The 23,752-nt window shown below is 37.0% G+C and overlaps 1 protein-coding gene across 6 annotated transcripts in view; it reads left to right on the top strand.

Moving 5' to 3' along the window:
• Positions 1 to 23,752, top strand: part of NR2C2 (nuclear receptor subfamily 2 group C member 2) — a 51,736-nt gene that overhangs the window by 5,786 nt on the left and 22,198 nt on the right. For 3 of the 6 annotated variants that reach the window (XM_034776742.1, XM_034776738.1, XM_034776743.1), the window contains exons 2-5: positions 856 to 939; positions 15,797 to 15,907; positions 20,042 to 20,242; positions 22,509 to 22,611. In XM_034776742.1, the coding sequence (XP_034632633.1) occupies positions 880 to 939; positions 15,797 to 15,907; positions 20,042 to 20,242; positions 22,509 to 22,611 (475 nt within the window). In that variant the 5' untranslated portion in view covers positions 856 to 879. Of the gene's footprint in view, positions 1 to 853; positions 940 to 2,280; positions 2,381 to 8,122; positions 8,423 to 15,796; positions 15,908 to 20,041; positions 20,243 to 22,508; positions 22,612 to 23,752 lie in introns of those variants that run through there. The other 3 variants (XM_034776741.1, XM_034776740.1, XM_034776739.1) reach the window with 3 other exon arrangements.

Raw genomic sequence — 23,752 nt, 5'->3', positions numbered from 1 at the left:
GAGAGGGCACAAAAGACTTCTTAATTTAAAATAGGAATGGAGAAACCAAACCATATTAAGGACCATAGTTTTAAATTTTTCTGGACATGCTTGTCTTCTGGTCATTAATCCCCTTCTTTTTGTTTTACATCTTGTTTTTCTTTGTGGGTTTGTCAGAGAATTAACTTGCAGTTACATTCACCAGTCATAGGAAGTAACCCCTTTACAGAGTTTCCTTCTCACAGTTATAATGGTATCATAGTATCATTGTAAAATATAACATAGAAGTTAAAGATTGAAAAGATACATTAGATATTCTAGGCCATTTCCCTGCCAATGCAGGATTGTGACAAAAACACAGGTGATAATGGTAGTCTGGCAAAGAGTTCAATAAGAATTTGCTCAAATACCTTCCTCTGGTAGCCACATCCTTGCCCAGCACAGCAAGACATAGAAGCTTTTCATTTAAGTGTATTTTTTCCTCACCTCACAAACTAGGAATTAATTAAAGCTTTTTTAAGAACTGTGAATTCCACAAATTGGACCAATAGTTGAAGTTCAAATTTGCCGATCTCATTTTCAAAATAGAGATCTCTTAATGGTCAGTTTTTAAATGGTGAAGTACACATATTTTGTGGATTAATATTACAAGGTAAAATTATATTTTTTGCTTATAATTTTAGAAGAGCTGTGTCTTGAAAACAGTATTCCCATCTTTGCAGTGAATATGTGCACTGCTTTCTTATTTGTCAGATGTATTTGGCAGTGGTGTAAATTCATATAAAGCTGCACCACAGATTTAATTTTAATTAATAACAGTGACAAAAAGTCTAATTTTCTTTGCCTGATGGAAGTTGCTGGCATCTTTCCAAACAGGTTCTCTAATGATCTTGCTTCACCATGGCAACCAATATGGAGGTGCTGGCTCAGCAGATAGTGGAGACACAGCAGGTGGCTGAGGTGAGTGGCAGATGATACTACAGTAGCTGGCACACTTGATTTTGAAAGGAAAAATATATCAGTGTTTTCCGTTGTTTACAACTGATTAGAAATGAAGCAGAAGGTAATTATAGAACAGTAATTATTTTACATGAGAACATATAAGAAATGTAGCCAATATTTGTTTCAGTCACGTTACTTCATTCTAGTGGATTCCATATTAGATGTGTAAAACAAGAAATTCACCTGTGACCTACATGGAAATTTGGTTCTTTTGCCTATTTTATAATTCTCATAATTGGAAATAAAAGATATGAGAAAACCAATGTGTTAGAGTGACATAGTTTAACAAATAAGGATTTCTACTCTTTAGTTGATATGCCATTTAAATCTTGAACCATGTTTCAAGTACCACCTGTACTACATTGTGAATACGGTGAACATGCAGTAGTGAGAATCTTGTGAATCATAGTTTGGATTTTTGTCCCAAGTATACATGTATAAAAGCACAAAAACAGTTTTAAGGTAACATTAAATTAACGGCCTTACTTATGTTCACCCTAACTTGGACAGTTGAAGGCTAAAATGTCTAAATCAGCTTCTCAGCACTGAAAATGCACTTTATTATGGAAATAGAAGATAACCTACATATTTCTTTAGTTTGCTAATTTTAATCAGATCCTTAACTGTACAGGGTTTATGGGTTTTTTGCTTGGCTTAATATTCTTGAGAATTACCACAGCCTATCATATAATTACATAATTAAGGAATTTTGTAAATTATCTGTACTCAACAGTCTGTGACATCTCCATAATCAAGGCCATGTTAGAGATTTTAGTTCATAGATCTCTGACCCAGTGAACTGTAATTACACCTTAAGATACTCAGTTTGGTGGGCTAATGTTGGAGCTGCATATCTGAGGCAAATCCACGGGCAAAAAAAACTTTCAGAAAAGGCTTTGCAAATACATTTTTATATCCAATAACTTTGTTGTACAAAGAAATATTAATTTGTTCATTTTAAAATATATTTTATGGCAACAGTGATTAAGCCACAATCTGGACTAAGGGCTGCAAAATACAGTAGAATCACTTTTAAGGACAGTTTAAAGAACAAACTAAAATTTCACCTTAGAAACTGACAAATAGAATTTTTTGTTTTGTTTTATTTTGCTCTTTCAGGTGTTTGTATAGCAAGTTTCAGGCCAAAATTAATTTTTACAAACTAGTCCTAAAAGAGCCTGAAAAAAAGAATTTGTAATGGAAAGACAGGCAAACCCTTAACTATTTTAGTATGAATGGTGATGCTATAATCACATCTAAGGCACATAAAATATGTGATATTTGTAATTCCTCGTGCAGGAAATGCACCGTGGTAACATAATGTGATGGTTGTATCTTGCCACTGGAGAGCTCGGTCCTTCCCAAGAGCATGTGAAGCTCTGTGATTTCTTCCTGGCCGGTGGGTAACTAGGGCTTCCTCTCTTTACACTATTCGATTCCTCCTTAAATTATATGCTTGTCTGATGCATAACACCATAATATTTTTGTTCATGGAAAAAATATTTATTAAAAAACAACATGGTCAGAACATCTGTTAATTCTTAAGGAGACAACGTTGCTTTTAAATCTTGAGCCATCTTTGTTATAAATGATTGGCTTACTGCTTTGTGTCCTTCTAAGTCAGATATATTTTTTGTCCAGTTTAATAAATGACTAATCTTTTTGAAATATATTAGATCTGTGTATTTGTATTCATAGTAGTTTCTTGGCAAGAAGGGAAATGATTAATTGGCTTGGGGTAGTGTAAAAATTTGGCATTGGCCTTAAAAAATGAGAGCTTTCTTCATAAGGCAGATATTTCATCAAGGAAAATTGAATTGGGCAAAGGGAAATATAGCCATTAATCATATACTGAATCCTAAGACATGAATTTTAAGTGGTCAGTTATGAACAAGATAATTTAATGCAAATACTGGCATGTTTAGTTATACGTACAGTAATTCTTCAAACTGATTGCTGCCTATGTTGCACATGGGTTTACTGGGGACCAAGATGTCAAGAAGCAAATATTAGGTTGTCCTAAGTAAAGAGTCAGCAGTGCTGTGTTTTTCTCTCCTGTGCAGTAATTTGTCAGGTTTTATTGTCTCTCTGAATTATTGCTCCAACATGGCCATTAATGATACTACACCCCAATACCGTTTGTATTTTGTGTACTCCAAATAAGTGAAAAACATGGAATCAGTTCTCATTTTAAGAATGATTTTCTAAAGCAGCTCCTGTGATGGTTTCATCTACTGAGTAGTTCAAAGTTCACTGCTTATCTTTTTTCTTTTCTTTCTTTAGAGCTTATTGCTTGTTCCATTTCTCCAACTTTCTACTTCCAGCTGGATGAGATGGGATGACACTTTGTGTCATTACTTACACCTTAAGGTGTTATTCAGTTGGTTTTACTCAGAATTCATCAGCTTGGAGTACAGAGAACAGCTATGCCCAAGAAAGGAAATGTCAGCAGTTGTTTCACATTCTGAGCAGCTTTTGCAAATGTCATTTATATTTTATCCTTCGTGTATAAACTACTAACACTACTTTTCTCAAGGTTTTATCTTGTACTCTGAGTATGCTATACACTAGTAGGTTTCAGAGTAGCAGCCGTGTTAGTCTGTATCCGCAAAAAGAACAGGAGTACTTGTGGCACCTTAGAGACTAACAAATTTATTTGAGCATAAGCTTTTGTGGGCTAGAGCCCACTTCTTCGGATACATAGAATGGAACATATATTGAGGAGATATATATACATATGACAACTCCCACCTTTTCATGCTCTCTGTATGTGTATATATATCTCCTCAATATATGTTCCATTCTATGCATCCGAAGAAGTGGGCTGTAGCCCACGAAAGCTTATGCTCAAATAAATTTGTTAGTCTCTAAGGTGCCACAGGTACTCCTGTTCTTTATACACTAGTAGTGTCCAATTTGTAGCTGAGGGACCACTTGAGGCTTCAACTTCAGGCCTTGAGAGCAAGTCTGTTAGAAAGAAAATTTGTATGAAAGCGTGGTTTCTGAACTGTGCACTGCAATTTTTAAACTGAAATGTTTGAATCAGGCCTGTCACTCTAGACTGGAGGTGGAGGGCAGTGCCTCCCACCTCTTTCCCTGAAGCCTCAGGACCGATTCTGATGTGAGCAAGGAGCGCTATGAGCAGTTGCTGATATTGTCCCTTATTCTGTTCCAACTGCTCACTAGCTGTCCTTCTGCATCACAGTAGAGGGAGGTCAGAGTAGCATTAGCTCCTCCTTTTCCTGCTTACCTGCCAAATTGTAAAATCTAAGACCTAATTTAAGAAGTAATGTGTTTGAATATAGAACTTTATAACTGTTTCAATTAAATATTTACTGTAAGCTGTAAATTTAGTGAGAGTAAGTTTGTAAAATATTTTAAATTCCTGTGGAACAGTTGGGTATATTTAGTCTGGGTTTGCTGTAATTATTTCCTACTTTAACTTTTATAAGAATCTCTTTTGCACTAACATTGCTCATACCTAGATTATGACAAATTGAGAGAGATTGATCACTGTATTTAAGAAATACAATTACTTTTGATATTTAGTGATGCTTATAAAGCAAATGCTCTTCTCCTTAAATCAGAAACACTAAATGGCATGAGCAAAAATATCTGTAGAGATTTCTGTGAAAAAGTATGAACTCAAAAATCCATTAACTATATTGGCTATTGATTTATTCTTTCAACATATTTCTCAAATAATGTTCTCATAATCAATGTAGTTGTTTGCCTTTGCAATGACCTGACTGGTAATAAACTATTGGAAAAAAAGGATTGAAGGTTCAGTGTATAAATATGTAGAGTCATAACTTTGGAAAATGAACCTTCATTCACAATTGCAAACTGAGATAAATATATATCTAAATATATCTCTATATGGATACATGTACATAAAATTATGGGCAACTCACATTGGTGAATTAACATATGAACTGTGCAACTATGAAGAAATCTTGTTACTTTCAAAGGATGTAACAGTCATGAAATGAGTTTGGACAATCTAGGTTTCTGTTTATGCAAATTTGAATACAAGTAACTAGTCCTTTTGTTGCTGACTGGTTTTCAAATATTTAAAGCGGTCAATTTTAGTTCCACATTCTAGTCATGATTACCTTATATGGACGTTCCTAGTATGTAGTGGGGAGGGGACACGGGGAGAAAGATTAAAATCCTTTCTTTAGTATTTTACAGTGTGTATACTGCATGCAGATTTGGTCGTTCCATCTCAAAAAAGATACATTAGAATGGAAAAGGTACAGAGAAGGGCAGTAAAAATGATTAGGGATATGGAACAGCTTCCGTATGAGGAGAGATGAAGAAGACTGGGACTTTTCAGCTTGGAAAAGAGATGACTAAGAGGGGATATGATAGAGATCTATAAAATCTTGACTGCTGTGGAGAAAGTGAATAAGGAAATATTATTTACTGCTTCACATAACACATGAATTAGGGGTTACCCAATGAAATTAATAGGCAGCAGGTTACAACAAACAAAAGAAAATACTTCTTCACACAACGCACAGTCTATCTGTGGAGCTGGTTGCCAGGGGATGTTGTGAAGGCCAAAACAATAACGGTTTAAAAAAGAACTAGATAAGTTCATGGAGGATAGGTTCATCAATGGCTATTAGTTAGGATGGGCAGGAATGGAACACCATGCTCTGAGTGTCCCTAGACTCTGTTTGCCAGAAGCTGGGAGTGGATGACAGGAGGATAGGTCACTCAATGATTGCCGGTTCTATTCATTCCCTCTGAAGCACCTAGCATCGGCCACTGTCAGAAGACAATATACTGGGCTAGATGGACCATTGGTCTGACCCAGTATGGCCATTCTTATGTACCCAATGAATTCAGCTTATGGACTCAAACACTGAAATGAGTGGGGGGGAGGTACATAATTTAGTCCATCATCAAACCAGTGTAGGATTATTCCTTATTTGTGCAGTCTAGATTTAAATGACAGAAGTGAATTGGTAAATTAGATAATACTGATTGTGAAACAGTAATCTTGGGTATTACATATGAAAAATTAAGGTAGATGTTTGAGGTATTCTAAACATCATTTATGTTTTGAACACATTTAATGCTTATCTCTATTCAAATAAGTCCTGTATACGGTAATATATATATGTTTCTTGTGGACAATAGATTGTAGGAGTATTTCTCATATTCCGAAACCATGACACTTTAAATCTCATCCTTCTTTCATTTGTAAGGAAAGGAGGAATAATTGCCATACCCAGACATGTTTGTTATTTTGAGGCTGAGTCTGCTGTTTATCTACGTTCTCTCTACAGAGGCTAGAGCTGACATATTATCATGTCTTATAAAAATCATGCATGGCTTGCTATTGTAGCTGTATATCAAAAAGAAAACCAATATACTGATTAATTCTGCTTAGAAAAATATTTCTAAGTTGTGCTCAATAAGCCTTTAATGTAGTAAATTACGTACTTTTGTCACTATAACCTTTCTATTGTATTTTTAGGCACCTGTCAGCTAGGAATGCAAAAAACAAACATAGTTGTGTAAAGAATTCACAGTTTCCAAGAAGTTTCAAGTTTTTTCTGTTAAGTTTATGAAGGAAGTTGTTGAGAGGGGAATGCAGGTTTATCAAAAAGATGGGACTACAATTGTGATCGGAATACAGTTAGACTTGGTTGCACAGCTGGCATCCTGCTTTGAGGGCACTTTGTCCCTGGTGCTGCATTTGACATTTCCGACTTTTTTACAAAGATCCAGAATGGTCTTTTCACGACAGTTATCTAAAGCTATGCCTCAGTGAGATGAGAAAAATATTTTTTATCCCTATGGAGCTGGGTTGGATTCCAACTGGTGACCTACAGTTGAAAGGCATCTGCCAGTCAGACATCATAAACCTATCTAAACAACACTTCCCTTAGCAAGGTAGACACATTAAGGCCCAGTTCAACATAGTATTTAAGTATGCATCAAACTTTAAGCACATGTAGTACAATTGACTTCAAGAGAACTACTTGCATGCATAAATTTAGGCATGTATTTAAATACCTTTCTGAATCTGGACATAGATTTGTTGACTAAATATTGCTGTTGGATCTGTGTTGCAAATATGCACCTATAATGAGTAAGTTGCAGGGCCGGCTCCGGGCACCAGTACAGCAAGCAGGTGCTTGGGGTGGCCAACGCAAAGGGGCGGCACGTCCAGGTCTTCGGCAGCGGGTCCCTCTCAGAGGGAAGGACCCGCCGCCGAATTGCCGCCGAAGAATGAAGCGGCAGTGGTAGAGCTGCTGCCGAAGTGCCACCGATTGCGGCTTTTTTTTTTTTTTTTTTTCCGCTGCTTGGGGTGGCAAAAACACTGGAGCCGGCCCTGGTAAGGAGAAATTATTCTATAGATGTTGCCTATAATTTTTAACCTTTCCAAATTAATAATGTTACACAGTACATAAATTGTATCTTCATTATTTCCTCACTGTTGTGAAAAGGGCCTAATTTTAACAGTGAGCTCATTTCAATACTCAGGAGTCCTTGAAGTTGAAATAAAGTATTAGTGTTAATTAAAGTCAGCTAAGTCATGTAGTTGTTACATAAGTTTGTGTAATGGAAATTCACTGTAATGAAATTCATTGTCATAAAACTTTTCAAACATTTCAGCTTCCCCCCCCCAAAATGTAGTCGATATTATGAGGGCAAAAAAAAATTCCTCCTTTGCTGATACTTCAACATTTTCTATTATTAATAGTGTGTTGTTGCATTAATTTGCCAGATTTCACTGTAGTCTGATCCAAATGTTTTGTCAGGGAATTAAAATAATGAATCATAACTTTCTCACATGCATCATGTATTTAATATATTAAGTCTAACATGTAACAAGACTGATTACATTACTACATGTGTGAGGGGCACATAGGAATTTAGAGAGGCCCATGTTCCTTTAAATACATTAGCTTAATGAACTGTAAAGATAAAGATGCTCCACAGGGAACATGGTGGTTTTCCTTTTCCATTTACTGATTTGAAAATAATTCAAGAGCAGGGCAAACTCTTTTCTCATAGAATTCTCTTTTGCTGCCTAATGGAGAGGTAGCAGGTTTGGGGACTGAGGAAGAGAAACAGGGGAGAAAGCTTTGTAACCTGGGTACATCTTCCCCCAGATGAAATTAATCGTATTATTAGACAAACTGCTTCAGCAGCTGGCAAAACAGCAGGAACACGTCGATTCTGCTTCCTTGGTTACAGGGAGTGATAGTACACTTGACCTTCAGAGGAGCAGGGTCACAGAGAGGGCATTTTTAAACAATTCTGTCTGGTTTCAGTGATTGGAATCTTCACTAATGGAACCTGGATGCAAATTCTGTGAATAGACTGTAATTGACCTCTGTATTCTTGTTGGATTGTTTTGGCCTGAGAGGTTTGCTGAGGAAAAATGTAAATAAAGCTGCAGGAAGGATTTGACACTGTAAGTACTAGAGTCTGTACAAAATATAGCTAGGGAGCGCCAGGAAGCAAACAATACAAAGGTTATTGAAGCACATTTTCTATCTTCTTTTGAACTATGTATATTCAATAATTTTGCTTAAAGAAATCTATTTTTGAAAAGGCCTTTTACTTAGCAAATGGATTAATTTCAGAGCAAATGTTAGTTAAAATATTTAGTGATTACTTTTAAATACTTATTGATTAAACATGTTTAAAATTGAGTATGTTGAAGTTTCTTACAACTTAAGGCCTGTTTTGTTTATTTTATCATCTACTGATAAATTATCAATTATTTAGAAGTCTTTCTTTAAAATTTACAAAAAATAGAAGTCCTTGATTTTTTTACTCATTTTCATTCTTTGCATAATAGATTATACCTACCTTACTTAAAGTTGGAGGATTAGATTTTTGCTTACAGTTTATACAGCTTCTATTGTGGCTGCTTTAAACATGTGGTACAAATTCCACAGTGTGTGATGTCTTTTGCACTATAAATTTGAATAGTGAATGCTAGTTATGATCTCATATCTTAAAAATAAACTTAGTATCAAGCAAAACTGTTATTTGTCTCAAATAAATATTCACAGACCTTTTTTGTTGATAATATTTTTCTCAGATAAGCTGAATTCTACTTACAGCCAAATATCGTAGAAAAAACATTCTTGTATAATAGCCCTATGAAGAGAAGCTGGACAGTTTCTGATAGTAACATTACTTAAATCCATTCAAAAAAGTTATATATTTTTAGAGTTGTATTTTTTTCAATTAAATATTTAAAACTTGTATAGTTGTAGCTAATTGGTTAGGGTGGTAATACAGCATTTTAGTGTTATACATTCTAATTCTTTGTATGTGTGTGGTAATGGTTAGGGGAGAAACTAAGCTTTAATATAGGAAGCTGCTGGATCTTTTCTCAATCCTACAATTTGATTATTTCAGAAAAAACTAACCTTTTGTGCTTCTGATTCTCTAGTACACATGCTGTTCTGCTGTCAACCATTAACATTTCATTGAAATCAGTGGAATGGTAAGAGGTGTCTGGTATATTCCGTAGCACAGCAAGTGTGTTCTGTAGATGCACCTGAAATGTTCAGCTATTGTGAGGCATATAAAATGATCATTATTTCATATGGCATCATATAGATGAGCCTAAAGAAGCTGTACATTAATAAGGACATAAAGAGAATCCTAAAATATAAGATAAACATTCAGACAGCAATTAAATAAACAAAATATGCAATATATCCTTTATTGATACAGCATGCATTTTTTCAACATAAGCTTTTGGGACCAAATAGTGTTTTGTTTTTCAGGTTAATCAATTTAGGTGCATAAATATTTTTCAGTTTCTGAAGAAAAATGAAAATGACACATCAATACATCACTTATGCAGTGGTTCTCAAAATGTGGTCCACCTGTGGTCTACAGAACCCTTATAGGTGGACACCTGGCTGATCATATTGTACTAGCTTTCTCCTTGTTGCCATCTGTTGAATTTTCTTTAAAATAGTTTAAAATAATTCCCATAAATACTTACTAATGTTGCTTTTTCATATAAACAATCCCACAGGGAAATTATGTGATGATGCTGAATAGGTGAGATGGTCTGCTATGCGCTATACAATACAGAACACAAAGACTGACCCTGCCGCAAAGAGTTTACAGAGGAGTTATACTCTAGTTCCTGTTTGCATAGTGACATTATTTCATGCATACCTCTGCAAATCCCCATACATTAGGGCAACAGTAGACTCCAGGTGCTTTTGTGGTCTAAGGTAATTAAAATACTTCAAAAAGGATTAGCCTTCCACAGGTGAGGATGAAACAGCTAAAAGATCCTAACAGCTAAAAAATTAGGTCTTTTAAAATGTGTGGATCTCAGTTAATGACTTGGCACGCAGGATAAGGAAATTACTGTTAAATTAGATCTTCCAGTAGCCTTCTGATACTAACAGTTAAATTTTTGTTGGTCAGACATCTTGTTTTCAGCTATAGGATATACTATATCTGCCAGTGATTGAGAGATTCTACTAATTGTATTCCCCTTCCTACAATTTTGTGCCATTGAAATAATTATATGAGATAATTATATGAGGTACTGTCTTGCTCTTTCATGATTTAGTTTATTGGATTTGACTTCCACACTACACAGTATTACCTAGCACTACAAGCACGAAAGAGTGAAACTGCATGATTCAGTTAATAGTAATGTTAACAGGTTTGTCTCTGAGATATTATACAGTAATGTCTGACTTGTGCCTTAAGTTCTTTTCTTTTGTTTAAATCATAGAGCTGCTAAGCTAATTATTTGTGTTAACCACAAAAAGTCACAGAAGGTTAGGACTTTCTATACAAACTTAGTTTATGAGTAGGTGCCTAGTTAACTGTTCTCCAGCAATGCAAACTTTGATCAACAGGTACTTCTGGGATTGCTTGCTAAAATTTGTAAGCTTGATGTTTTTGGACCTGTCGTCATCACTTAAATTGAATAGATTCATATACTTCAATTTGGAAAATCAATGGTTTTATCTCCAAGTAAGATCATTCAGGGAGATAGTGAATCCAAGAACAAGTCCAAAAACTACAAAAATAGTGTTTAATTATTCTCTTGAGGATTTCCAGAAAAGACATTTCCACTCAGCATTGCTAATCTGAAGCTGTTAGGGTCAGTCATGCACTGTAAATACAGCATTAAAGACTCTTACATCAGGACAATATAAATGTGTGTTTAAAGACTGTTTAAGAAACACCATAATTTATAGAATTTTATTAGAAGAAGGGACAGACTGACATATGATTCTGAGTTAATCAACAGTTCAAAATCTAGGTGATAATGTTTGTGACAGGTGTCATTTAATATCGGGATAGACTTAACTAAGAATCCCAAGCTTTTAATTAATTAAGATGAAAGAACAGCTATCAGAAGGGCAGAGTTGTGGCCAATTTGTGCCTCATTGGTTTAAAATAAATAGATATGGCAGAAACTGGATCTTCTGTAACCCTTATTATTTAAGTTAAGTATGAGGCACTTATTATGGTTGTCTATCTTGTCTATTTCTATGGCCCATATCACCTTAGTATCTGAGTTCCCTAACTGACTGTTCAATTTGTATATTAAAAGGGATTTTTTTAAATAAATTATCATTTTGTATCACCTGTAATAATAATCTACAGTATTAGTTATTCAAATTATGCCATGTATATAAAATCTATTGTCAGTTTTTCTACAAAAAGATAAAATGAATCAATAACAATATTAATTACTCTCAATAAAGCATGTGACTGAAAAAAGTAACCATGTTGCAGACTATTGATTTGACAGATTGTAATGACACCTCTGGAGTTACTACATTCTGTTGTATAAATATTTATTAACTAATTAAAATTATATTAATTTATCCTGAGAAGTTGTTACAATCTTTAATATGAAAGCAGTGGCCTCACATCTATATAAAATCTATATGTTAATGACATTGTAAGATTTTTTTTGTGTGGAAAATATTGTTGCACATTCATGATATGTGATTTTCTAATCAAATTATCACCATTGTTTTAAATTTTCTGATAATAGGCAAAGGCATTTGTCCACATGATGAATTATTGACCTGCAAAATTTAAATGTAAAATAGAGTCAATTTTAGTGAATGCAGCACAAATAAGTGTATGTAATGTTTGTACTAAAATTTTCTATAATTTGGAACTAGCTAAAGGAATTTTTGAAATTTTTTACTTAAAGTATTTTAACCTGAAATATTTTACACTAACTAAGCCAGGGGATTCAGTCCTGCAAGCCATCCAAGTGTAGAATTCCCATTGATTTCAGATGGCATCTTTTGTGTGGAAGGTTTGTAGGGCCAGGTCCTGAATTATATACAGTATATATAATGTTTACACAATGGCTGTGAACTTTATTTGGGCTTAAACACAAATAGGCTTGAAAATGTTTCTACAGCATCTTCCAAATAGTGAGGAATTATATACTAGGCCCATATATAGATATAAATGAGCCAAGTAAGATTAAGTAAAGTGGTTTTTAAAAGGCCCTCGGGGGCCCTAGAGCTGAAGCAAATTTTAACAAAAACAGAGTGTTGAATGGCTCTGGGGATTAGTAATGGCATACAGCACCTTTTATCTGTAAGTTGATTGTGACTGAAAGTCATTACCATCAGATAGCCTCTTAAGTGGCCTTTGTGAAATCCATTTGGAGGCCTTAGTCTGTTTCCTTGTGGGAAGGTGTCTACCTCAAATAACCAACAATCAAAATCAGTACTAATTGTTTCCTCTTGTTGGCAGTTGCATCAACAAGGGTGAAGATTGAATAGGACATGGAGACTGAACTTTCCTGTTGTTATGGTTCCTCCGGGTTGGGGTTTAATCACAATTGACCGAGTTGTACATGTGCAAATTTGCATTGCCTGTGCTGTATCAGTTCTGTGGACTAATAGAAGTCTTCAAGATTGTCAAGCCAACATCTTTCATTCACTCTTACTTGAGTTAAAGCCCTCACCCTCAAAGTCTTCTATGGGACATTCTGCCACCAGCATCCTAAATCCTACATATCCTTCTGAGGGTCACAAAATTCCTAAAGTCTGATTCCAGTTTATCCAGGGTCTTCCAGGGATGGAGACAGCTGCACTTCCTAAGCATCCATGGGGCATCCTTCAGCCTCAAACAACTGTATTTAAAATCAATGTCTGCTCTGAAAATTAACTGTAAAAATAGCACTTGTTATGAAACTGATCTGCTTCCTGCATGTATCCAGAGTCAGATCTGCTTTGTCACTAACATGACAAAAATAGACTTATGCTGCATTTTACACCTGTTAGTCCTGCAGCAGGGCCAATGCAGACAGGTATTGTAGAGGGAGATGGTATCTGTTTGTTTTCGCACACCAACAGAATTGTTAACTGAATTCCAATTGGAGGGTCAATTTTTACCCTCAGTTACATCTGTGAAACCCTCACTGAGGACAATAGTAATTAAACGTGTAACTAAGGAGATAAATTTGCTGCCTAATATTAATTTCTGGTGATGATATGTAGGAGGGTAGGTCTAAGTCTACAGCACCGATAATTAGTAAAAAGCCAACTTTTTACACTTACATATTGAGCAAACAATAAAATTCAAACTTAACTAAGCCATTTTTATAGAGTTGTTTATCCAAACACTACTGTACTGTAAATAAATGTCTAAATAACACTCACTGCAGTTGAAAATTGCTCTCACAACAGCTTGGAAAATGAGGCTGCCACTTATTCCAAGGAGGCTACATAGTTTAACTAGATATTATGAGAAACTTTAAATTGACCACATAAGATCAGGGAAATAAAAGGGATAAATGCCAATTTGGGCAGATTTGAGGCATGTGGACTGCCCCAGAACATTCTCCTCCTCCTCTACCGCTAAATACCTTTTTATTTAGGTCCAGGCTAGGAGTAAAGACACCTCCTGGCTCCCAAGGATATTTTGGAGCTACATAACAAAAGGTAGGCTGGAGGAATGGAATCTGAGACAGAAAGGTCTTTCTTCTCCATCTCCAACACTGGAGAGGGTGGCTTTAAAAGCATGGTCTAGTGCAGTGGTTCTCAAACTTGTACTGGTGACCCCTTTCACATAGCAAGCCTCTGAGTGCGACCCCCCCCTTATAAATTAAAAACACTTTCAAATATATTTAACACCATTATAAATGCTGGATGCAAAGCAGGGTTTGGGGTGGAGGTTGACAGCTCGTGACCTCCCATGTAATAACCTCATGACCCCCTGAGGGGTCCCGACCCCCAGTTTGAGAACCCCTGGTCTAGTGGATAGAGCAGTGGTCTCAAAACTCTGCACTCTGCAGGTCACTAACCTCTGTATGCCCAGCTTTCGCCATCTGTAAAATAAAACTAACAATACTTGCCTATCTCCAAAAGGGTTCTTGTAGGATCATAGCTAATACTTTCAGACTTGGTTGCCTAAAATTAAGCATCTAAATCCATATTCAGGCACCTAACTAAAAGCCTTAAATTTATTAGATGCTGAGCACTCAGCCATTCCCACTGAAATCAATGGGAGAGTCAGGCACTCGGGCCTCTGGAAAGTAGGCCACTTTTAGTTAGGGGCCCGAGTATTGAGTAAGGTGTCTAATTTTTGGCAAACAAGGCTGAAAATTTTGGACTTCATTGTTCATAAAACATTTTAAGATCCTCAGATGAAAGGTGATATATTAGTACAAAATATCATTACTAATATGTTGAAAAGCTTTACTTTAAAAAGAAGCAAAAAAAGATTTATTGAGTAAATAACTGGAAGTTGAAAAAAATAGATGTTTTTTTCATTTCAGTAATAGTGACCACACAGTTTAAATTGTATTCCTCTTCTGAGAAGTGTGATCAAGTAATATTATACCTAGACTTGGAAAGATTAGATTTTTACTGGTAACTGTCTGTAAACATCAATTTCACACCATACACATACAAACCGATGGAAAAATATTTAAATTGATATTAATAGAAACTTACTGATAGACAAAGTAAGAAAAATGCTGCTTGACAACTTAATAGTTTGATTTAAGGGATTATTTTACATTGTATATGTTGACATATGAAGTTGACAATTTCTGTTTTAGTGGTTATACAGCTTTAACTTTTTGACTCTCAGCGTCTATTGTCATATAATAATTCTGACCTGCCCATAATTTCCTGCAACTGTGAAAATGTAAATAGATAAAAATTGAAAAAATGCTTAATATCCATAATTTTGCACGACTGTGAAAATTAAAGTAGATACAAATAGAAAAATACTTTAAAATAAACATTGATATTATCCGTCAAAATAATAAAAAATAAAAATTGAATTCTGCCAATTCTAATTATACAGTGATTGTTCTGTAGTATAATAGATTCATTCTTGCCAACAAAAACGTACTCTGACAATTCAGTGGAAGCAGATACTAGTGTGTTTTAGCTACTGAAACCTTTTCTGATAAGTCTAGAATCCATAATGGAGTTGTATAATGTTTAAGATAAAAAATGTCCACTATGGTCTGGTCTATACTACCCGCCTGAATCGGCGGGTAGAAATCGACCTCTCGGGGATCTATTTATCGCGTCCCGTCGGGACGCGACAATCGATCCCCGAATCGGCGCTCTAACTCCACCAGCGGAGGTGGTAGTAAGCGCCGCCGACAAAAAGCGGCAGAAGTCGATTTTGCCGCCGTCCTCACAACGGGGTAAGTCGGCTGCAATACGTCGAATTCAGCTACGCTATTCACGTAGCTGAATTTGCGTATCTTAAATCGACTCCCCGCTGTAGTGTAGATGTACCCTATGTTATAACAGTACATGAAGTGAAATTTCTATCTTGTTATTTATAGGTACAGACTGTTCAGACATCATTATCTGAATCTCCAGTGATGACCAGCCCCTCTCAACGCATCCAAATTATCTCTACAGACTCTTCTGTAGCTTCACCACAGCGCATTCAGGTAAAATCTTTAATTTAAATAACTCAGTCAATGGGGCCCTTATTATGAAAGCAAACCTCATTCAGTTATTGTCCAGTACATAGCCATGTACAATATGTTTGAGAACTATAGTGAGCTCTTGTTTTTAATGTACCAGATATCTTTCAGTGATTAGAATTCAAAATGACCTCTACAAAATGGAGAGAATTGGTATGCATTCAGCAAGATGAAATTCAATAAAGATCAAGTGCAAATTACTTCACTTAGGAAGGAAAAGTCAAATGCACAATTACAAAATGGGGAAGAACTAGGTATGTGATAATACTGATGAAAATGGTCTGGAGGCTATAATGGATCACAAATTGAGTATAAGTCAACAATGTGATGCACTTGAGAAAAAGGCTAATATTCTGGGAAGTATTAACAAGAGTGTCGTATGTAAGACATGGGAGGTAATTGTCCTGTTCTACTCAGCACTGATGATGCCTCAGCTGGAGTAACATGTCCAATTCTAGCTGCCACGTTTTAGGAAAGATGTGGAGAAATTGGGGACAGTCTAGAGGAGAGTGACAAAACTGATAAAAAGTTTAGAAAACCTGACCTGTTTAGAAACATTAAAAAAACTGGCAATTATTTAGTCTTGAGAAAAGAAGACTATGGAGGGACAGACTTCAAATATGTTAAAGGCTGTTATAAAGAGTACTGTGATCAATTGCTCTCCATGTCCACTGATGGAAGAGAAGAAATAATGGGTTTTAGCTGCAGCAAAGGATATGTAGGTTAGATACTAGGAAAAACTTTCCAAGTATAAGGGTAGTTAAGGTCTGACATAGGCTTCCAAGAGAGGTTGTGGAATCCCCATCTTTGGGAGTTTTTCAGAACAGGTTGAACAAACACCTAGTCTAGGTCAGGGATAGTCTAGGTTTACTTGGTCCTGCCCCAGTGCACAGGGTAGTACTTGATGACTTCTTAAGGTCCGTTCCAGCCCTACATTTCTAGAATCTGTGATTCTATGATTGTCATTTGTAGATAGGCACTGAGAGTTGTTCTGTGGTGTGTATATATATATATTTTTTTTACCTGCAGTTTTTGCCTATATATTCCCTCTAAATCTGGGAAAGGAAAATTCAGACAATTTATGCCTCTTCACTGTCTTACTCTCTAGATTCTATCACTATGGAAGGATTCTCCTTTGCAGACATATTTCTGGTTAAGTAACAATAGCAAAAAACCTTTTTTATCTAGCAGATCTACAATATCAGTATATATTTCACCACCTCATCATAAGATTTATATTTCCTCAACATGTATGACTGAAGAATACTAGGACATTCTGAAGTTCATAGTGCAGATCCTCCCAGCATAACTTTAGTTTTGGCCCACGTGGGCAGAACAATTAATCTTGTTCCTCATATCTCCACTGCTTCTAAAGGAACTACCAGTCCATGCTGAGGGAGAATACTGGAATGGGAAAAGAACAATTCCCATCTCTGTAAAAAATTTACAGGCAACATCATAGAGGTATCAGTCTTGACCCCATAGACAAGATTTCAGTGTGACTTCATGCTACCAGCTAAGATTTTCAATATAAAACACTGTGATGGCCAGTAAGAGCTCTGTGGAGCAGCAAGATAGCCCAGAGATCTTTTGCCTAGTGAGCTCCTTAATTATCATACTTGGCTGTTCCATATGCTTAGATTTTTTTTAAATGGTGATGATAATATGTTTATTTGATAAGGATTATGTGTTCTGAGCTACGAAACTTTATTCACACAAGTGGTCAGATTAGCATAGAAGCCTTAACTGTAAATTAACTACACACACACAAAATATTTTGAATTTGGTATTTATTTTTAACCAAAATAGAAGAAATCTCAGCTATAGTCATGAGGTGGAATGCCTTTAATTTTCTGTCTCTAGTATTGTGTGAACAACACCAAAAGACAAGCCTGAGAGCTTAAATTCATAACTCTGCTAGACACTAAAAATGATGGACTCAACAGAGACACTGATTTATGGTTTATTACAACAGTCTCTAGCCCACTAACCTCCTCTTTTTGTTCTATGACTGCAGAGGTGTTAACGGGCCACTCTACCTCTAATGGTCCCTTAGAAAATGTGCTAACTACTTATGCTAAACAATCTGTTCCACCTTGCATTTAGCTGTGACACTCAGGCCTTGGCTACACTTGGGGAAGCGCGAGTGTAGTTGCGCCGCCAGCGCTGCGAGAGAGCTCTCGCAGCGCTGTAAGTACTCCACCTCTCCGAGGGGAATAGCTTGCAGCGCTGCGAGGAAGTGTGCAGCGCTGCAGGCGCTGATTACACTGGCGCTTTACAGCGTTGCACTCGCTGCGCTCAGGGTGGGGGGCGTTTTCACACCCCCAAGTGCAGCAAGTTGCAGCGCTGTACAGCGCCAGTGTAGCCAAGACCTCAGAGTACTTTCCCAGACCCAAAGAAGTGTTGTGTTTGCTCGAAAACTTGTCTCTCTCACCAGCAAAAGTTGGTCCAATAAAAAGATATTACCTGACCCCCTTGCCTCTCTGTCTCTAGTATTGACCAGAAGAGGCTAGTTTCACAGTTTACTAATATGTTTCCCTTTTTCAGAATGGATGAGTTTGACCTCATATAGTTTTCCAAAGTATTTTTACTTTCACTTTTAATTCTTTAAGCGAGGAAACTTTATGATTATATCAGATTAGATTTTCTGTGTATGTGTACTGGATATATGCTTGGTCATACATAGCCATGTACAATATATTACATATTTTCACTTAGGTGAACATAAGAACCTTGGTCATTATACTTCATTGGTATTCATTTTATACTATTCGGATCACATAAGAATATAAGAATGGCCCTACTGGGTCAGACCAAAGGTCCATCTAGCCCAGTATCCTGTCTTCTGACAGAGGACAGTGCCAGGTGCCCCAGAGGGAATGAACAGAACAGGTAATCATCAAGTGATCCATCTCCTGTTGTTCATTCCCAGCTTCTGGCAAATAGAGGCCAGGGACACCGTTCTTGCCCATCCTGGCTAATAGCCATTGATGGACCTATCCTCCATGAATTTATCTAGTTCTTTTTTGAACCCTGTTATGGTCTTGGCCTTCACAACATCCTCTGGCAAGGAGTTCCACAGGTTGACTGTGTGTTGAGTGAAGAAATATTTCCTTTTATTTGTTTAAAACCTGCTGCCTATTAATTTAACTTGGTGACCCCTAGTTCTCGTGTTATGAGAAGTAGTAAACAACACTTCCTTATCTATTTTCTCTATACCAGTCATGATTTTATAGACCTCAATCAGATCTCCCCTTAGCCATCTTTTTTCCAAGCTGAAAAGTCCCAGTCTTATTAATCTCTCCTCATACGGAAGTCATTCCATACCCCTTATCTGAACCTTTTCCAAGTCCAATATATCTTTTTTGAGATGGGGTGACCACATCTGCACACAGTATTTATATGGATGGATTTATATGGCGGCAACATAATATTTTCTGTCCTATTATCTAACCCTTTCTTAATTATTCCCAGCATTCTGTTCGCTTTTTTGACTGCTGATGCACATTAAGAGAACTATCCACAATGACTCCAAGATCTCTTTCTTGAGTGGTAACAGCTTATTTAGACCTCATCATTTTATATGTATAGTTGGGATTATGCTTTCCAATGTGCATTACTTTGCATTTATCAACATTAAATTTCATCTGCCATTTTGTTGCTCAGTCACCCACTTTTGAGAAATCCTTTTGTAGTTCTTCACAGTCTGCCTGGGTCTTAACTATCTTTAGTAATTTTGTATCATCTGCAAATTTTGCTACCTCACTGTTTACATATTGGAGAGATTCCTTCTTGACCTGTTTAATGTGATTTACCATAGTCCAGCTACTTCCTCACCTTTCATATCACCAGTGCTTCCCATTCCACAAGTACCCTTCTCTGCAGAAGCACTATGTATACATAAAGGCCTGATTCCACTGCCTTGCACTTTGTGTCAACATTTACACTTATTTTGCACAAGTATAAATGACTATGTAAATTGCAAGGCAGTGAAGAGCCATTATCAGGTAATAAGATATAATTCTGAGATAGAACCAAAGATTTTAGAATGTTAAATCTTATATTATGCCTTATAAAATCCTTCAACATTTGTTGCAGATTGTGACAGATCAGCAAACAGGACAGAAAATCCAGATAGTTACAGCAGTGGACTCATCAGTGTCTCCGAAGCAACAGTTTATCTTGGCCAGTCCAGATGGAACTGGAACGGGAAAGGTGATATTGGCAGCACCTGAAACATCTAATGCCAAGCAACTTATCTTTACCACCACTGACAACATTGTACCAGGCAGAATTCAGGTAAATACAATAATTAAAACAGGCTATCCTCCTTCGATTATTGATTTAAATAAATTTAATTGTATAATAGCTCTAAACCCCTAGAAGTTTTGATAGTTTTCTAAAAGCTAAACTTCCTGTGTACATATTTTTTAAGATGAAAACCTTCTGTTTTGAATCATAATTTTATTTAGTGTCTGTGTTTAATGGGATGATTTGGGCATTAAAATACAGACAGACCCATAAAAGAAACAAAAATAATCATGTTATATTCAGCACAAAAACAGTGGAAACATTGTACCAAAATAAACAACAATTCCTAGGATTTAACTTGAACTGTAAGTGAATATTTAAAGATGGAGACCTTGTTTCTTTCCAGTACTACAGTGGTCTGTAACATATTATAATACACTGATTCTATGCCCCAGTTAATAAAAGCCAATAAAACCAAGCACTGTACTGGTATAACCTGAGTCCTGTATATGGTTGGAAGTTTAATTTTTTAAATTAATAAACATAATTAATTTAAAGCTGTTTTTTAAAAGCTTTTTTAAAACTTTGTCAGTGAGATTAATTTTGTTAGGATTAACTTCTTTGTTGATACCATGAAAAAATTATGAGTTTATTGGATTATACTCCCCCACTTCCTTCCTTTCCTCTCTCTTCCCTTTTCTTCTCTTTTAGGTTTAATCCTGCCTCTGATTTATTGGTATGCAAAGGGTTAAGGATGGACTATTTTCATCCTGTATTTTGAACTGAACAGAATTTTATATTACTGCATTATTTAACTTCCTTTCATATAGCACTTTGTCTTGCCAAGCATTCTTGTTTGTATGTTCGCATCATTGAATGATATCCCCAAAGTTCTAAAACAGCAGTGAGCAACCTGTGGCCCATGGGCCGCACGTTGCCCGTCGGGGTAATCCACTGGCAGGCCGTGTTTACATTAACCGTCTGCAGGCACGGCTGCCCGCAGCTCCCAGTGGCCGCAGTTCACTGTTCTTGGCCAATGGGAGCTGCGAGAAGTGGCGTGAGCCTCAGGGACATGCAGGCTGCCGTTTTCCGCAGCTACCATTGGCCAGGAATGGCAAACCGCGGCCACTGGGAGCTGCGGGCGGCCGTGCCTGCGAACAGTCAATGTAAACAAACTGTCTCACCTCCTGCCAGCGGATTACCCTGATGGGCCACGTGCGGGCTGCAGGTTGTCCATCACTGCTCTAAAAGGAGTGTGAATGAAATAGACCTAATGTGAGGTGCACAAAACATTGTGGGCCAAGTCTTCAGCTGCTGTAAACCAGCATAGCTCCATTGAAGTCAATAAAGTAATGCTGATTTATGCCAACTGAGGATCTGGCCCTCTATTTTCATAGGAACTACAAAACTAGTGGATATACTTTGTTTATGGTGTCTAAAAAGAGGAGTAATAACTTTAAAAAAAACTAGACAGGCCTATATTTTCAGAAGGCTGTGTTCCCTTTTGTGAGCAAAATTTGTGTCCACAAAATTTGTACCTTCTTTTTTTTTGTACTTACACTTTATTGCAGGTATGAGTATTAGCAGTTAGATGTTTAGCTGTCTGATTTACAACTCCAAGTGACCAGTTAGCTATCCAAATGATAATATTTGCTCCTGTGGTGAAGTGCATTGTCACGTAGTGATCTACCTATGTGAATGGCGTCAGAGGCTCAAATTCAGTGAAAGGGGAGGAGCAGAAAAAAACTCAGATATTATTTATAATATATAAATTCCTTTTTCTGATTTAGTTTAATCCACTTTGGAAACTGATTAAGCTAAACTGGAAAAAGGCACTCTTATTCCAGAATAAAATTACCTATATGGGGAAGTTATTCCAGTATAGCTATTACACTTAAATTTCTTTATTCTGCAATAACTTCTCTATGTAGACAAGCCCTGAATCTCTGAAGGCTAATGCAGGTCTCTGCTTAAGATGAGCCCCAATCAGTAATAAATCTTTCAGTTCTGAATCAAGTCTCTACCTAAGCTAAACTCCCAGACTGGACTCTGTCTTTCCAAACTGCAACAGGCCTCTGCCTAAACCAGGCTTCCAGACTAAATTTAGGGGCAGATTTATAAAGGTTTTTAGGTGCATACTGGGATTTACAAAAGTGCCTAAGCAGGTTAGATGCCAAATTCTATTGCAAGTACTAACCTGCAAGAGTTAGCAATGCTAAGCCAATCAGTTGATCTGAATATGAAATCTCTTTAGAGCTTGATTTGATGTGATATATCAAAGCAACACCTTAACTGTTCTGGCATTTTGTTTTAGATTGTGACAGACTCTGCTTCAGTGGAACGTTTGTTGGGTAAAGCTGATGTGCAGCGACCACAAGTAGTAGAATATTGTGTTGTTTGTGGAGATAAAGCATCAGGTAAGCAAATATAGTCTTGTAACAGACATGTTACTAGTAAAGATGGAATAATGATGTGTTTATGTATAGTGAGAATAGCAGTTGAGACTCGGTCAAAAGAGGATGAATTTACAGCAGATCGAGGAACGTGATCGTTCCCCTTTATTCGACATTGGTGAGGCCTCATCTGGAATACTGTGTCCAGTTTTGGGCCCCACACTACAAGAAGGATGTGGAAAAATTGGAAAGAGTCCAGCGGAGGGCAACAAAAATGATTAGGGGTCTGGAGCACATGACTTATGAGGAGAGGCTGAGAGAACTGGGATTGTTTAGTCTCCAGAAGAGAAGAATGAGGGGGGATTTGATAGCAGCCTTCAACTACCTGAAGGGGGGTTCCAAAGAGGATGGAGCTCGGCTGTTCTCAGTGGTGGCAGATGACAGAACAAGGAGCAATGGTCTCAAGTTGCAGTGGGGGAGGTCCAGGTTGGATATCAGGAAAAACTATTTCACTAGGAGGGTGGTGAAACACTGGAATGCGTTACCTAGGGAGGTGGTGGAGTCTCCTTCCTTGGAGGTTTTTAAGGCCCGGCTTGACAAAGCCCTGGCTGGGATGATTTAGCTGGGAATTGGTCCTGCTTTGAGCAGGGGGTTGGACTAGATGACCTCTTGAGGTCCCTTCCAACTCTGATATTCTATGATTCTATGATTCTACAGTACAGAAATGTGTTGGCTATCACCACCTATGGCTGGTATACTTGTGGTTTGAACACAATTGTGAACAAGTAAGTTAAATGACATGATACTTGAACACAATTATGGCAAGCTGTGCTTGGTATCAGACTAGTTAAACCCTCCTTGAACCAATACTAGTCTGAACTCCAATATTGGCAAGAAAACATTCACTTTTGACCAGCTAGCAACAACACAGTGTGAGGGGTGTAAGTGTCAGGGAGCCAGCTGCAGCATGGTCAGTGTCCTAGCAACACACTGGACACAGCTGATCCTAGTGGGGCGGGGGAGTGGGGAAGCTGCATGATTGATTGCGCTTCTTGATTGGTGCAGGGGAGAAGCTACCTATTATTTAACAAAGCAACAGAGTTCGCTGGGTGCTCGACGTGTTCCATGTCCACAGCTGAGCATGTTCCTGCTTCCTACCCAGCCT

This window comes from Trachemys scripta, chromosome 7 (genome assembly GCF_013100865.1).
Source record: "Trachemys scripta elegans isolate TJP31775 chromosome 7, CAS_Tse_1.0, whole genome shotgun sequence".
In the NCBI taxonomy this organism is placed as follows: domain Eukaryota; kingdom Metazoa; phylum Chordata; order Testudines; family Emydidae; genus Trachemys; species Trachemys scripta.
The sequence above is the reverse complement of the archived record's forward strand: the minus strand, read 5'-3'. Positions and strand labels throughout refer to the sequence as shown.